The 17,910-nt window shown below is 41.1% G+C and overlaps 1 protein-coding gene across 9 annotated transcripts in view; it reads right to left on the bottom strand.

Annotated features, from left to right (window-relative positions):
* The window catches only part of NFIB (nuclear factor I B), a 225,425-nt gene extending 208,406 nt beyond the window's left edge, over nucleotides 1-17,019 (bottom strand). For 4 of the 9 annotated variants that reach the window (XM_006090690.3, XM_006090691.3, XM_006090692.3 and 1 more), the window contains exons 1-2: nucleotides 16,336-17,018; nucleotides 9,704-10,235 (exon numbers count right to left, since the gene is read on the bottom strand). In XM_006090690.3, the coding sequence (XP_006090752.1) occupies nucleotides 9,704-10,235; nucleotides 16,336-16,365 (562 nt within the window). In that variant the 5' untranslated portion in view covers nucleotides 16,366-17,018. Of the gene's footprint in view, nucleotides 1-9,703; nucleotides 10,236-16,335 lie in introns of all 9 variants that reach the window. The other 5 variants (XM_006090687.3, XM_006090689.3, XM_014457550.2 and 2 more) reach the window with 3 other exon arrangements.
* Between the last annotated feature and the right edge of the window lie 891 nt (nucleotides 17,020-17,910).

Genomic DNA, 17,910 nt, shown 5'->3' with positions numbered 1-17,910 from the left:
CAGAGGCTACTGACTGACTAAAATCTGATTCAGTGTATTTCCTTCACCCTCTCTCCTGAGATTATAGGATGCTGGATTATCCATATATTTAATGCTGAAAGCATTTAAATTCCTTGATCTTGGGAACATTCCTGGGGGAGAAATAGTTTAAAACAACAACCACCAAAGAAAGAGAAAGAGAAAGAAGAAAAACCCTCTCACCTGCCATTTCAGATGTGTTTTTTTAAAATGGGAATAGAAAAATGGAGCGCTTTTTCCCAAGGTTCTCTCGCCTGCACCACATTGTGTCTCATCTGTCAGTGTACCCACACACATGTATAAACAGTATGCGACATACCAGTCAGGAAATGCACATTCTAACTTAAACTTCCTTTTTTCCTCTAATAATGTAAAAATAAAATGTAACAGCTTGGATTTTAAATATTTAATCTGGCAAATATAGGAAAAATCATGAACTACAATGTCATATTTGGCAAAGAAAAAATTTGGTAGGATAAAAATATCTGTTTTAACATTTTAGAAGGCATTTCCAATATTTTAAAAATAAAATTATTTCACTGCTGCAGAACAGAACAGATATAAAATTCTCTGCTTTTGCATATGAGCTCTTAATAGAGAATAGAAAAAAACACAATTTTTATATCCATTAAAATAAATATTTAATTTCTCATACTGGCAAAAATCCCCACAGAAATGAAACTTCAATTTTACTAATGGTTCACTACTATGTCATAAAATTTAGCTATTTAAGTCACAAAAAATAGGCTTCCTCAAAAATTATGTAATGAGATGGAATACATAAAGTGGCAACATTACTCTCATTTTTATTTTTTTTTTATTTTTTGTCCTACATGTTGAGCATACAGCTTTTTCCAAAAATGGACCAAAATTTATAGGGTGAAGTTTAAAAGTCAATCGTTTTCGGACTTACACATTGGTAACCGAAAGCATAACTGAATTTACCATGTTTACCCTATATAAGGACAATAAAATATTTTTATTGTAACAGCTGAAAATGTTGAAAAGTGATTATTAAGGAAGCCATAAATATAAAGAGCTGAAAAGTTGACCTCAGAAGAGTGGGGGAAAGGAAATTGTGATATGCATCATCATAAAACACGGAAACTGAAAATCTCAGCAGAAGAACTCCAAAAGCCTCCCCAACCCAGAACACTACCCCTCACCTCCTACAGCAAGGGGGGCTGCAAATCTGTCCCCATCACTGTCCGCAAACAAAAGAAACTCACTTCTCCAGCCAGACCATGTCACACAGAAGACGGAGCTACTGCAGAGGGACGCCTCCAATCCACTGGGGTGTAAAGTCAGGGCTGGGGCTTTTTGTCAGCTATTACCATAAAAGAATAAGAGGAAACAGTGACACTGCTACACAATAGAAAGGTCAAACAGCTTGCAGCCATTTCATGACCCAGACAAGTCAAGGTCAAAGGACTCAGGTAGCAACTTAGCCAGGGCATAAGTTACCGCACAAATGAATTGTTTTAACACATCAGCTTTGGTCAATTAAACCTAACAAGGCGAGTTGCATCACGTAGCAGGGTTCCTGACACCAAGGCCAGACGCTGCGACCGACCTCATAAAACAAGGCTTTTAACATAGCATAGCAAATTTAAGGTAATCCATCCAGAAACTGCAGATGTCAGAATAATAAAATACAAGTTGTCCTAAGCAGGAACATTTTTCACACTTTGGAATTCACTAATAGAGGGGTATAGACTTCATATTGACATCCTCGTGTTATTAACATAGACGTAAACGTAATCCCCTACGCACATGAATTACAGAATTCGCCCTCTTTCAAATAACTTTCTTAACATCTGGGCTCATGACTAGATTTGTGTTCTAAACTCTACCATTCCTGTTAGCAGCAATTCATTTCTCCATGTATTTTTTTTTCAATGGGAGTTTTGAACAAGCGAGTTTTGAAAAAAAAATATTCAGCTTCATTCAACATCAGAATATATATTTATGTCACAATATTAACAGATGTTTGTTAAATGCTTTTGTGTGATTTTGTGAGAGAGCTATGTATTTTAAAATTCAACTGGATACTATTTATTGAATTTTCTATTTTGAAGCTAACCAGAATTTTAAAACTGCATATATTTGGGTTAAATAATCTTTTTTCAAAGGCAATTCTGATTTTTTCTTTTTGCACTTACTTAAACAAATCCCATTTTCAACTGATTTGTGCTTCAGCCATAACTTACTACATGCTCTGAACTGACTTAAATTTCTGAAAATATACAACCTCCAGGCAACTCTCAGCTAGTAAAATTACTTCATCCATCACCCCATATTTTCAATTATATAGTCCTTATTCAGAGTTCTTTAATTTGTCTGTGATTCATCAATGCTGTCCTGTATAAACGATCATTATAAACAGAGAAAATATGTGTATCTAAGTGTTTTATTACAAACCATATATTTATGCACAAGAATAGTTTGCATTCCCATCTTAGAATATCACTTAATTTAAATTTCCAGGAAAAATTTTTTTTTGAGGGGGTACGTGTGGCCTTCAATTCAGCCTCAAGGTCTTTCCACCTCGTTGGTTAATTGGTAGCCATTTCTTCCAATTTTCTGAATAATATAACAACCAAAAAGCCCAACCATTCAAGTCCCATTAGCCTCACATCCTGTAATGCTCAGGCTAATACAAGCTAACCCCACAGACTCTCTCCTTACTACGCACACTTAGTTTTCACAAGTTCTCTGCAGTCTGAGGATCTGTTCTCTAGGCCAAATCCTCACAACTGAATTCAGTTAAATTAACCACATCACATAATTAGAGTTCAAGGGCCCAAGAATGTACTTTAACATGAGAAGACATACCACGCTGCCACAGAAGTGAGCGTGATTATGAGGAAGCTCCCCTCTTGCTATGCTTGGCACTGAGGCGTGCTGCTGTAATAACTCCAGTTTCCGATCGCATAACCACCAGTCCTTGAGATTTCTAAAAGTATTCCTCCTCCACAAGGATGGAGGGGGGGAAAGTTAGGAAACTTTGCTTTGAACCTTATGCTGGCTAATCATTTGCTCTGCCGCAGCACAGACACTGAAAAACGCCTCAGTGTCCCGAGTTCGACTTGCATCAACCTCAAACTAGCAAATGCTGTTCTTCGTTACACACTGCAGAGAAACTTCCCCCCCCCCCGCCCCCCAAAAGCCAGGGATCTCCCTTGCCTTCACCCATAATTCACAGGCATTTAAGAATTTCCTATTTCAATGAGAAGGTAATGCTATTTCCACCCTATTTCCACCCTCTGCAAATCTTAAGCTTCACACAAAAGCAATCATTAGCCCTTTTATTATAAAGTTAGTTATCATGTAAGCCACTGGGATGACAGAAATGAAAACTTATCTCAACTTTAGGAATTCCAGAAGATTCTGACGCAGCTACCCAATGGGTCCCTCCCACTTCAGATGCTTAAATTATAACCAGTTGGCAGAGGTGGGAAGAGCCAGAGCCCTCTAAAAGAGTTCTTTAAGGAGCCCACTGGTCTAGGTTTTCCATCCACCGAGCACAGTGAAAGTCAGATATCTTGGGTTGTTGTTTCAAACTGTGGTGCCAAATTTAAAAGGAAAAAGTTCATGGAGGATTAATACTTTGATTTCCTCTTGGCAGTTTCCTCTCAAATTCAGGGAAAAACAAGTAAATTAAAAAATCCTACCAAATCTATATTACATTTATCTGTAGACATACTTCCAAGGTACCACAACCACTTTAGAAACTTTAAAGAACTAAAGCAGGGGCAATACGTGGGCTCCCTGGATGGCTCCTGCCCAGCTCCAAGTCTCCAGGCACCTACTGCACTGTTCGAGGAGGGAGTTGGGGGGGGATCTTTTGGAAGCCCAACCATCATCCCCTGTCACAGCAATTCACATTTCCCCCAAATTACCACTGTTCCTGAATAACGGACATTTCAGTTCTTTTACCTATGGAGTTCTTTTGCCACACAGGAGGCAAAGTGTACAACACTTGCAAATCCAAGTCTATTATCTAGATGAATATTTTTCTCTCAAAATATGTAGGGCTGTGTGTATGGAGGGACAGTACAAGTGTGGAGGGGTGCCTAACACAGTCACTGGGATATTTACCAACCTTTGCTGCCTCTAGAAAGTGGGTTATTATAGTTTTTAAATATCCAAGAATCATAATTGATAGTACGAATGAGCCTACCTCTTTCTCTCTTTCTCTCTCCCTCTCCCTCTCCTCTCTCTCCTCTCTCTCTCTCTCTCTCTCTCTCTCTCTCTCTCTCTTTTTCCCTTTGAAAAGTGAGATCATATTAAGAGCAATGCAAGAGCTTAGTTTGCCATATCAGAACACAGATGCCAAGCCTCCCCAGCTGGCATGTGGGGCCTCGGAGTTTAACCCTTGAGTTGTCTGGCCATACCGTCTCATGGCAGGGACATCATGGCACAGAGAGCAAACTGCTGGCCCCTCAGACCGTGTTTTCTTCTTATCAGTGAGAAAATTGCTAAGTATCTTATCTTACAATATATGTTCCCACAAAGGTCTCATTAAGCCTAGGCATCAGACATGCCAACAAGAGCCCTTCTTTATCTGGTGAACTGTGTGCGAGCCAGAATGCAAACAAATGAGCACTAGAGTTCAGGAGTTCAGTCAAGGACAGGATGCGGGATAGGAAAACTTAGCAGTGTTCCCCTTAATCAGACGTGCTTACAGACTGTATGCTCTCTAGCCTTTCACAGGGCCAGCACACCCCAGATCACCCTCATTGTAACACACTGTGGAAGCTTCCAGTTCCCCATGATGGGAAATACCTGCAAACCGAAGTGGAGTTTATTAAAATGTTAAAGCCCGCTGTCAACTCGCAAACAATTATCTACTTAAGCTTTTCATAAAGAAATAATTGTTGCCCCCAAAGGATTCCAGAAGTCAGGGACTGAAGGAGGAAAATAATTCCTAGCATTCACTTCCTTGCTGATGGTATGTGACAACCAGGAAGGGTTCCGTTTCAAAAACAAGCAGGATTACAACCTCCCCTGTAAACAAGTCATAGTTTTCAAAACTTCAACATGTACTTTAATGAGCATTTAACCATCAAACAACAGCAGTCGCCCTCTAACTGTGGATCGCAGTTTTCAGGGGGCCACGAGGCTAAAGGAAATGCCCCTCGGCCGGGAGCCATGAGGTTCCTGAACTCTCGCTAGCCTCCAAAACATGTTTAATACGAGGGCAAAGTACAGTCCAAAAATCAGTTAGGCTGACTTCCTTCGAACTCTAATCTGTTAAACTTATGACAACAGTGACTACCTCTTGAGCTCTCTAAAGGTCTCCGTGTGTTGCGACCTCTCTTTCCTCAGAACTCTGCACTGCCTCTGAGAAAGCCCAGTCCCCACTTCCTCACCCCACCCGGCTTTCTTTCCCCTTCAGGCAGGGCCCAGCCTGCCAACGCAAGGCCTCCCATAGGCCAGACTTCCTTCTGTGCAGAGCTTTGGGTAGAACTGCTAATCCTTCTGATTAATTAACCAGAGAATGGCGGTTGACTAGAAAGCAATATTAATGCTAACTGTCTAGGAAACTTCAACCAAAATTATTTCAGCCTTTTGGTTGGCTTTCCTGGTGGGCAGAACGGTGCACTGAGAATTTGGCCAGGTTTTGATGCAGCACTGAAACATTCAGGGATGCCTGATTTATATCAGACCTTAAAAACACAGGTTTCCTCCTCAAGGTTTACTCATATACATATTTTTTTTAATCATTTACACTAACTGGAAAGAAAAGTGAGGTCCTCTCAACATGTGGGTATACATTTTGGGAGTGTGGGAATGGAGGGTACGTAGTGATGTGACTGTAAGAAATAGTCAGTCCTAATGAACACACCGCGCATCGCTCCATTTGGCTCGTCCTCCACACCCTCCTCCTAGCACAGCCCGAATCCTATAGGAAGCACACGTGTGTCTCGGGAAGGTGTGCTGTGCGAGGCTTGCCTGCTTTTTGTGTGTTGTTTTGCTTTGCTTTGCTTTCATACACGCAATAACAAAGACAATATGGGGAAGAGGTACCACCTGCCCAGGAATCATTGGACATCTTTAATATCTTTGGGAAAATGGAGGCCCCTTTAGAGCTTTCTTTCTTTCTTTCTTTCTTTCTTTTTTTCTTGCCTTTAATCTGTCCCAATCTTAAAAAATAAAAAAAAAACTAAAAGTAAAAAAAGAAAGAAAGGGTTTTACATGAGCTAAGGTTTGCTGCAGCAAACAAGCAAGCAGCTTTCATTCAGGGATTGTCAGAAACTTTCCAGTGTGCCCACTGCAATGCGGATGCCAACCAACGAATCAAAGGCATTCAGCAACTAGACAAAGAGGGTCTGATGCCAACCTCGGTGCCACTGGCAACCATTATTGGCATCAAGCACACTGTCTGCCTTTTTTTTCCCCTCGCCTGGCACTTCACAAACAAAATGGCGGTTCTTGTAGCAACGAAACAGCCGAAGCGCAGCCCTCTGCATCACTAACGTCCAGTGATTTTATGGATTTAAACGCAGTTACTCCCAAATGATGTGTATATTTTAGGTAAAGTGGGAGGGGTTACACAATGTTATAAATGACTCTACTGAACATGACCCTTTGCTAATGTAGAGAAATAGAAAAAAAATGGGCTAAATTGCGGCCAACCAGTCTATATGCACAGAAGAAGCTGAATAACAAAGAGGTTGAGCTTTAAAGAAAATACTGCCTTGCGGCCATGTGATGCAAAAGTCTAATGAACTATATATCAAAAATGATTTCGAAATGCATAAATTTCCCCCAAAACCATATCAGATGCAGATGTAGCACTATAGCTTGTGTCAAAGCTATAGTAACTCTTTCCACATTTCAAAAAAAAAAAAAAGATGAGGCTTCTGGGCATGAAAAAAAAAGTGTATGTGGGTTGAACCAAAAGAGAAAGAGGGAAAAAGAAAAGCATAGGAAGTTGGTCAACAATGGAACTTTATTATATGTTGGTCTTTATTTCATCCTGGAGAAGAGATGCAGTTTATGATCTTGTATAAATAACCAAGAGGACTATTGACATTTCTAGATCTGGAAATTGTCAATATATTGTAACATCACTCCACACTGCAATGCGGATGCCAACTAACAAATCACAGGCATCCTGAGCTAAACAAAGAGGGGCTGATGCCAATCCTGGTGCCAGTGGCAACCATCTTTGGCATTCTCCCTGTTCTCTCTCTCGTTTTCCTCCCAGTCGTTTAGAAGTGAGGCAAGAAAGAAAAAAAGGGGGAAAGGTAATTTTGTTGCTCATTCAATGGCAAACATCACATTTTTCTTTTCTGATTTTTCTTTCATGTTTTTCTTTGTACTTCTTTACCTGATATATAAAACAGACTTAAGTGGATTTTCTTGTACTTAGAGGAGAAATAAAAGGTCACTGTGGAAAACAGGCAGCCCTCACTGACTGCAGACTTATCTTTTAAGATGCCTTCATTAATCAACTGCAAAACGACATCATTAACCTATATTGGCCCAAAAAAAGTTTTGAAAAAGGGAAAACACAAAAGCATCCTGATGTAATTTTTTTTTCAAAGAAAGAGCCAACAGATGTTAAGAAGAGATGATGTACTGGCAGGTAGGGGAGGATACAAATTAGATGCACAGGGTAAAATAATGAAAGGTTTTTATGATGGAGCCTCGAAACAACAGCAAAATCAATGTTGGATCTGAAAATGTGGTCTCCAAGAGTTGCTTCAAACTTTATGATTCTCATGACTGATGGTGCAATGCAGAAAGCATTTTATGCGTTTTTCTTTCTTTCTTCAATCTATCTTCACAAATCTAAGGAATATGTTCTTTATTGTCAGTTCATCAACCCAGAGAATTGGCTGCCTGCCCTGGGAGTGGATGTACATACGTGCACACCTCACAGACTAGTCTTCAAGCAAGTTAAAATGTGAGCAGCAGTCAAATGCTTGCAAATCGTCCCTACACTGCACTAAAAAGTTACATGACCCACTTTTTAAAAACTTTACTTCTAGCCTTGACTTTCACAACACAGTTACAATATATTTACAGTCAATCCAGCACATACATACAACCCACCTTAAAATGTCACCTCCTAGACAGCTGCCAATCAAATTAAGTATCATGTGCTACTGACCTTTTATTTTAGGACACATAGGGTGAAAATATATATTTTCCCCAAACCATCATTACTTGGACTTTAATTCTTAAATGCATAGAAATAATAAATGTAATGTTTCTTTTTTTAAAAAAGGCAGTATTTCCCAATGTATGATGTCCAGCACCATTATTTAAAATCAAACTAAAAAAAAAATGTTAAATGACATTTAAGCATATCTCTAAAATTGTATCAAGGAAAGATAAAGACAAAAAGCACATAGTAAGTTACCTAGATTTATGAGTCAAAGAGTAATTTTGATGTTTTATCTTCTGAAGGATAATAAAGTTCATACCACTGTATTAAATCCCACATTTATTTGACAAATATCAGATAACCGTCTGCCACCTGACTATCTATAGGCCATTTTCCCTACCGCCAGGCCAAGTTAGGAAATAACCCACCATGTGTAGCAGATCAAACTTCTGCCCACTTTTGGTATGCTGTTTTTTAAAATAATGTTTTACTATGGACTGTTACTAATACCAGGCCATCTATATCCTGACACATTGATTTGAAGAAAAGAAATTCTCACCTACTTAAGGAAAATATGTGAAGAAAAATAAAAATAGTAAGGAAGCATATCTCATCGACTCAAAAAACACTCAGCAAAAATATCACCTATTTTTGAATTATTGAGGCAATATTTATATCACTCTCTTTATCAAGTATTTTTTTTTAAAAAAATAGGTATGGTGTGTGGTTTCTGCATTCTTTTTTAGATTTATTTTAAACAAGTGTAACTGGTCCACTTTCTTTTTTTGTTCTATCAGAAGAGCTGCAACTTTCCTCCTCGGTAAGTTTTATGAATTTACATTTAAGTAAACTAACAATATTAAGTGTTCCAAAGTCACTCTGGAAAAATATTATGACAAATTATTTAAACAACAATAGTCCACTTAACCTACCGAGAATATCATACAATCAAAAGTAGGTACTGACAGAAACATTTAAATGAAGTAAGTCTAGGTCTGCCATAAAATATACTCTCTGACATTGGCTATCTGAGCATTCTGTAATAGAAAATGTTCAGTGCATTCTATTAATTCTATTTTCAGTGCAATAGCACGAGATTCGTGCACGAGGTTCACCTCCCTCATTAGTTCTGAGGATAATACAAAGATTTTTAAAGTGCGCTTCAACTATTCCTAAATAAAGTTACATTTTCACATTGAGAAGAAATGGTGCAAGGAATGTAGCCTGAAGACAAAACGGCAAAGTGTAATAAACCGAATTTTTTCAGGCTATTCTGTGCCTTTGAAAAAAAGGTAGATTATTTCAAAGACATTTGCAAACGTCTCTCTTTGGGGTCTTTCTTTAAATACCCACGCCTATCCAGGTATGAAAGCGCCACGTCTATTTCCGGGGCTGCACGCGGCAGTGGGCACCTGAGTGGAAGACAGCATGCCACTCTGCCCGGAGGGGGTGAGGGGGGAGATCTAGGGGCCTCCAGGACCGTTCAACCCGAGCCAGACATCCCGGACGGGGGACTTGTGGGCAGTGTTTGCGGTGCGAGAAGAAAGAACAATCTGCTCCTACCTTGCTCCTGCACGTAGTAGGCCAAAAACAAATCAAGCTCCTTAACTGACACTGTGATATGATGTGGCTGGACACAAAGTGCTGGGTTTGTGCAATGAGGGGATTTCATGAGCCGCTCTCCATCGGTACTTTCCAAGGGGATGCCTTTGAACAGGATCACCATGACTAGATCCAGACGCCAGACTTTGTCTGCCTGTCGCAGGCAGTCGATTCTCCTAATCTTACCCTTCTGGTCGGGATTGGATAAGACACAGCACGGGTGCTTCTTGCCAGTCACGGTGAGCACAAAGTCCTCTCGGTACTCCTGGCGGATATCTTTGCGCAGTTTGGCCAGGAGCCTGGACGCCCACTTCTGTTTGATTTCAGGCTTTTCGCTGAGCAGCTCATCTTTGACTGCTCTTTCTTCATCCTTTGACATTCGCTTCTCGTGCTTTTTAAAGTACTTGCGTTTCCGAGCCTGCAGGTTGAACCAAGTGTAGGCGATTGCACGGACATGCGGAAGAAGGGCCTCAATGAATGGGTGAAATTCATCCTGCGGGAGACAAGGAAAGAGAAAACATACATGGTCAGTTTCGCTTTAAAGGCTCAAATTAAATTAAATAAAATAATAAAATAAAATAAAATAAGACCACAGTGCATTCCCAATTCAGCACAAAAAGTTACGCGTAAAAAAATAATATTCTTTCCTTATTTAAAATGACCAAAACAGTAGAACGAGAAGAAAATCAAGTATGCCAAGCTGCCCCCTTTCCACCAAAATGCACAGGTTGGTTCTCCCTCCTAAAAAATAAAATAAGGTTTACATTTGTATTTCCACTCCGGCCCCATCCCCCTCATTCCCACCAGGCATCCTGCATTCTGTAAAACGTAAGCAACCAAGGTGCTTGGCACACAATTTAATATTTAAATATTGGATTGACCAACTAACACTACGCAGTACCATTTTACAGAGAACACAGTGAGATTTTTTTTTTTTAATCGGAGCAGAGCTGTTCAGAAGGCAGGAGCCATGCCACAGTTCATTTCTCTCCTCTGTGGCACAGAAACACAAAGCATATAGATGCTCAGTGTAATGCCACACAGTTCCCGCTTTTGGAGCATGCTCTCAGCAAGAGGCTGCTGGTGGCACAAAGAGCATGCGCCATTAAACTTGATCCATTTTCTTATCAAACGTCCAACATTCCAACACTGAAACAGCACCATTCCAAGAGTGGTAACTAGAGAAACCGGTATACAGTGAGGGAAAGTGGGCAAAGGACGCAGCCTGTGTATCAGTGTCCTGAACAGAGGTTTCCATACTTTGAGCAATGCATTCACTCCCTCCACCACCAGGAGCCCCCACCACACACACACACACACACACACACACACACACACACACACACATACACGCACACACACACGCAACACTCTCCTGCTCTCTCGCAGACACTCTTGCATTTTTTTAAAGAAAAGTTTGTAAAGCTGAAAACGCAAATTACACACATGTTCTTGCGGCAGCTTTTTCTCTAGAATCTGAAGCCCCACAGCCTCAGTTAATTTGTTAACTGATCACATGAGTACAGCAATTATTCTAAACGCCTTAAAAAAAATCAATCTGAGGTGAACAATGAAAAATGGCAACTTGGCACCAACTTTACATTCTTTGTGTCTCTGCATGTAGTGGCAGGGTGACACCGGGATTGCACGGCTGGTCACTCACTGCTTTTGTGGAATCAATATGATTCATTTGCTACGCTCACGAGCTCTCGGGCAGGACGGTGGGTGCACCTATCATGTGCTTGCAAGTCTGCGCGAGTGTGTACGGATGGTTTAGTGGCCTATCCTCTGAATTAAGTGGTTTTACCTTAGGCTCCTGCACTTTTCTCCCTGCCTGTTTCACCTAAGCCTTTTTCAAGGAAGGGAGGCACAAGGAGTGGAAGATAATCTTCACCTACAAATATTTCAAGTTGCTTTCCAAAGCAGTCCGTGTTTCCCTATTTCCTGCCGTCGGTAAAACCTGTCTCATGAGCTCAGAAAAAGCCCTTCACATCTTGTGCACGCATACTGCACGCGTGCAATAAGCTAAGATGTGAAGCAAGCAAGAACTTCCACCGCGGCCACTTTTCTGGTCACGTTAACTGTATTGTCACTCCAGCCCGTCACGCAATAACTTTCTCTGACTGATCATCTCCCAAGTTAGAATGTATACACTAGTGACGGTCACCCTGGACTAGGTGGAATCAATTCTATTTAACCAGCAGACTGGTGAATTCCATTAGGTAAAGATGATAAAAGTACAACTAATGCCACTCTAACAAAGAAGGTGTCCCCAAAATCCCATGTAGTTAGGAATCCATTTTTTATGATGAGACGCAAAGTTTCAACGCTAAAGACTGCGGCACGTTCGCCGTTTGCAGTTCAGAAAAGGAAGAGGTGCATGTCCCATCCAATCAAGAACGCAGCTATCAAGGGTTTTAACATATTGTCATAAAACGCTCCTACAGCAGGATACATATAAATCAAAATTTTATAACACTACAGAATACAGATGATTATATCACAGCATGAGGCATAACCAAATGCCATGGAGGAAATCATTAAACCGATCAGTAGTTTCCAGCAGAGATTCGAACAATTCAGTTACTATGCGAGCACATTAAACTAGGCCATGGAAAGAGTTAAACCACAATCTGTTCTTTGTGTGGGAAGGCAGCCCTGCTCACAGCAACCATAGCCCATGATAAGACCTCCCTATCTCCATACCCTTTCTGATGCCATGCTTTCAGCTCTCACTGCAACTACAAAAAGTTTGTTTATCCCCCTTCGAAACATATGCAAAAGGAAACCCTGCTCAAGGAAATGTGGGCTTAAACACGCTTTGGGAATTCACTTCCTATATATATAACCTGACTTTTAAACTATGATTTATTGATATGACTAAAAAACGTACATCTATACACTCATAAACTAAAAACTTGAGAATTATCAAGAGTACATGGAGGGCAGCTTTGTGTCACTCATTTTACCCTTTTCATGCTTTTAAAAATGCAGAATTATTTTAACAGATATTAAGCAATGCGGGAACTCTTAAGTACTTGCATCCTTAAGTACTATGTTCAGTGACATTTCGTTTTTCTTATGAAGACATCAAACATATTTTCGATTACATTTGTTTGCGTTTCAAATCCTCTATCACGTAACAGATCTCAAAATTTTAATAAATTATTTTAAACAATCCAACTGCAAGTTGAGGGTTGAATTTGGAATGCCTCAGTAAATGCACACAAAACAATGTTTTATGAAGTTGCCTTGAGTTTGTCACCGATGCTGCTAAGTAATGTTTTAAAAAATTGTTTTTATTATTGTTAAATAGGAGTAGCAAACTTTCACAGTCCACAAAGTTGCCCTAATATATTTCAGGGCTCTACTATTATGAGGATTCCATTCAAGTGAAGCACTTACTGATAAAACATGTCTTCAAAAAAATGATGCTAAGTAGAGGTTTGCTATGTCACATATATTTCTGTATTAGCATGCCTAAAGTGTCATCTCCTAAGTGTGATTGTTTTCTAATGCTAAGTTGCAATATACTTTTCATAATTTTGAGTGGCATTAATATGAAGCACAGTAACTGTCTTCATCCAAAAAAAAGGTGATTAAGGTATTCAAATGTCCTAATTAATAGATTATCACAATAACACTTTAAACAATTATGAAAATTATTTTTTAAAGCAAGGCATCAAAGTGATCTAAGATCTAATGGCTCTATATTATCACCTTGCTCTTCCAGAATTTTTATTAAAATACACTGAGATTCAATAATGCTCTTTTAAAACTTCTTTTAGTTTAACTAAATTGATAAAATAAATAACAAGTTACAAGTTTCAAATATAAAAGCAAATAGTCCTAATTCCACTAAAAATATTGATTTTTCTTCACAGCAACAATGGTTTCCATGGAAAGAATGGAAAATTAGACCGATATAGTTGGTAAAGAATAAATACTAGATGTTCTTGGAGTATTGCTATTTAACGATAAACCATTTAAAAATGTAACTACAGAACTTGAAAGACAATGAAAAAAATCAATGCAAACATGCCAAGTGAAAGTTATATTATTAAGGATTTTACAGTAATTTTAGAAAAAGCAAATACTATCTTATATATGATGGTTCTTAATTATCCTTTTATATCTGATTCACAGTGATGTATAAATACTGATTTATAAATACTGATTTATAGATTCACTGATACTTTTGCATAACATTCTGCTACATATCAACTTTAACTGTAGCTCTTTTTGAATTAAAATCCTTTCTAAAAATCTTGACATTTCAACAATTGAAACTTTATAAAGTTTTCAACCAATTGAGAATATTTCTCTATTTTGTATTTTAAAATCCAAAAAAAGTGTTTTGCTACAGTTGTAAGGCTCTGCCAATACAAAACCAAATTATTGATCTGATGTAAAAGCAACATAATTAAGGTGCCCTTACATTTACAACACCTTACCTTACCTATAAAGTCACATAGAAAGTATTAGTTAAGTGAGAATTCTAAAGCTAAAATACCTGCTCTTGCATAGACTTTAAATCCCAAAATAGTTTTAATACATCAACATAGATTTACATTATTAAACAGTAGATAATATTAGTCACCATGAATTAGTGTTGGTGAGTATGTATTCTTGACTACTAATGTGATAGCAGAATGATGATGCAGTACATGCTTCGAACAGTCCATATGTCTAGAAGCTGCAATTTTATTTTTAACTTACACAAATTAAGGTAAAGTTAGTGAGTTTTCAATACATGTTTAGGGGAAAGAAAAAATGCAGTGTATGTAAATCACTAGCAATGTTTCTAAAAAGCCAATGCTGGAAACATAAATTAAAACAGAAAAGCAATCGTGTACAGGTGAGAGTGAGTCAGTACTTTGCAAGTGTAAAGCTCATCTCAATTTGTTTTATTTGAATAATGCTTCAATAATGTAAAAATAATATCAAATGGCCATAGTTTACCAGAAAGAGAAAAAAAATTCCTGATGATGGGTAATATGCAACGTCACTTTTACAACTAAAGGAAATTCGTTTTACCTGACACAGTTCAATCATCGTATTTATTGGTCATTATTCTTAGCTTTTAAAGGACAAATAGCTCAGCAACTCATTTTTCCAGTTTTGTTAAATTAAAGTGCACGTTTACTTGCTGAAAATAGCCATATCTAAGTTAATCATACTCAGATGCCAAACAAAATATAAACAATAAAAAATGTGTCAGCCAAAAAGCTACAGGACTGTATCCAATCACTGAATAAGCCTTATCATTGTTTTCATCTTCATTCACAATTTATGAATGCCTCAGTCCTTTTGAATCACAATGGCTTCTAATTGTCATACAATTGAAATCTTAATCATTTGTCCCTTATAAAAATGCATCATCGTGATATTGGAATATTTTTAAATTGCAACACACCTAAGAGGAGGTGACACTTCTTTTAACTGTTTAGTCTTTATGCCAATGTCAAAGAAAATGGTTATCGATGACCAATCATGCTACATCCTCCTAAAAGCTAAAGTAAACTGTCCCACACCTCCAGAGGTTTAAAATACTGCTTCAAATAACAACTCAGAGCTAAGATACTTAGTGAGTTCCTTAGCTGGTTAGTTAGCTGGGCAGCGATGAAAACCACCCCCAGGTAAGTCTGTTCGGTCTGGTCACTTTTCCAATGGACCGTCTGGTTTAAAATTATACAATTTCTGCTCTTTCAAAAAGTATAAAGCCAGGATTTTATTTCATAACATTGTTCCTAAAGTCTTGGGACAATTTTCAACGTGCATATTTTTTTAAAAAAAAAAAATGACTTTACTTTTTCCAGCATTACATTCTGCCATAGGAGCTACGCCTGAAGATCGTCAAATGAACAGGTCTGCACAAAAAGAACGTGTTGTAAAAGTCCTTAACTTTCACCACGACCAGCTAACTGGTGTTAAGGTAAAGGCTACCTTTGTGGCGGGGTCACTGTTAACCGCCAAGTGCAGATCACGAAGGACCGGAGTTTCAGATCCCCAAATTAAGCAAAGGAATGGATCCCCCGACCACAACCTCCGCCTGGCTTCGTCGCCGGGCCAAAGCCCCGCAGCGAAGTCCAAAGGTACCCACGAGGACTCCTGCACGAGTCCCCTCGTCCAAGTTCACTGGTGGCTGATCAGGGCTCACTCCCTCCTAAAGCCCCTCTAAAGCCGAGGCTGCCCCAGTGCGCACCAGCAAGAACCGGAGGGGTGGCGGGCACCTCGAGCAGAGGCGCCGCGCCGCAGCACGCACTCCGGGGGCCGCGCAGGGACTAGCTCTCGTGGGCCCGGGCCCTGCCCACCCTCTGCGGCCTCGCCCTGGCAGCACGCGGGCGCCCGCTCTCCGTGCCCGGAGCGCGGGGCTGAGCGCGCGCGGTGGCCGTGGGCTAGAGGCCGCGCGCCGGCTCCCACGCCGCCCGGTAAATCCCGTCACAACTCCCGGCCACTTTTTCGAGGGACGGGGGTTGCGGAGGTTAAGTTAAAAAAAAAAGCCTTGAACTGTCTGCAGAGGAGAGCAACAAAACAAAACAAAGGCATTTCGGGCTAGAGAGAAAGCCCCAAAGCGCGATCAAGACATGTACCTGAGTGAGACAGATGGGAGAATACATCATGACTTCGCCTTAAAAACGCACTTTCCAGGAGATGCCCAAGACAATCTTCGAGAAGCCAGAATTTCATCTATTCATTTTACAGTCATCGGAGCCCCGCGATGCGATCAATCAGGACGGGGTCGCTGGATCGCCGCAACTTCGCAACAAACCCAGTCCTCCTTAAATAGCCAAAGATTCAAGTTCACTCGGCGTGCTAGATTTCCCGGGGTGAAATCCAATCTAGACTTTTAGACCTTGCCGTCCGAGCGCGCCGGCCGTGCTCTCCCAGGCCGCCGCCGCCGCCGCTGCCGCTGCCGCTGCCGGTGCTGGTTGCTTTTCGCCTGGGTTTGGGGATTTGTTTTCTGTTTTGCAGTTGTTGTTGTTGTTGGGAGCTAGGAGGTGCGCGAAGGATCGGTGCGGGTTGGATTGGGGTAGTGGTTGGTGGTGAAATGCTTTTTTAAAAAAGGCGGGGTGGGGGGCGCAGGAAAGAGGGCGGGAGCAAGAGCAGAGAGAATGTGTCACCGCACTGGGAAAGTTCAAGGTTACAGCCCGGAGCCCTGCCGCAGGATTCCCGAGTGGCGATCGCAGGCGAAACTTTGCCGCGAGCCGACCATGTGTGTGCGCGAGAGGGAGCGTGAGCGAGTGCGCGCGGGTTGCTGGGCGCGCGCCGGAGAGGGCCGGGTGGGGTCGGGGTGGGGTGGTGGAGAAGGGAGAGGCCGGGGTGAGGGAGGGGACGCGAGCACAGGTCTCCCGGGTGGAAGAGGCTCCTGACGCGCGGTTCCCTGGCTGCAGCCGCCGCCGCTCGCGCCGGCTTCTCCACGCCCGCCCGGCCGCCCACCTCGCCCCGCGTCTGACCCGGCCGAGGGAGGAGGCTGCCGCCGCCGCTGCTGCCCAGAGCCCAAGGGGATCGGAACGAGCTCCTGAAAAAATCCCAAACGATAAATCCCGCTCTCCCGCTCGGCTCCAAACTCCTCTCTTTTCTGCTCTGGGCTCTTTCTCTCCCCCCCTCCCTCTCTCGCTTTCTTTCCTTGCAAAACTTGGAAGTTGAAAAATTCACCGGTTCCACCCTCTGGACCCCGCTCGAGCTCTCTCCAAATCAGACTTAAGGATTGTTTTATTATTTAATTACACAATCATCGCTTTACTCCTCCTCCTGCAAACGCGCATTCCTTTTGCACCAGCCTCTCCACACCCCCGCCCCCCACCTTCCTCCTCCTCCTCCAGCTTCTCTTTCCCTCCCTCCCTCCCTCCCTCCCTTCTCTTTTCTCTCTCTCCTCTCTCTCCTATGTTCTCTTCTCTCTCTCTCTCTCTCTCTCTCTCTCTCTCATTTGTTAAAGGTTTCATACCAGTGCAACAAAACCATAGTTGTTTTGGGGGTTTTGTGTTTTTGTGTTTTGGTTGGAAAGTGCCTTTCTTTCTCCGTTGGATCTGTCGCAACTTTTTCTATTTACCCCACCTTTTGAGACAACAACAAACACAGACACACACACACGCACACACACACACACACACACACGAAAAACCGCCCTGGAAGAGAGCTGTCAGTACTCGTTGCGGACTCTATCA

Source organism: Myotis lucifugus, unplaced genomic scaffold (assembly GCF_000147115.1).
Source record: "Myotis lucifugus unplaced genomic scaffold, Myoluc2.0 scaffold_79, whole genome shotgun sequence".
Classification (NCBI taxonomy): Eukaryota; Metazoa; Chordata; class Mammalia; order Chiroptera; family Vespertilionidae; genus Myotis; species Myotis lucifugus.
Note: the sequence above shows the minus strand (reverse complement) of the source record. Positions and strands in the feature narration are given on the sequence as shown.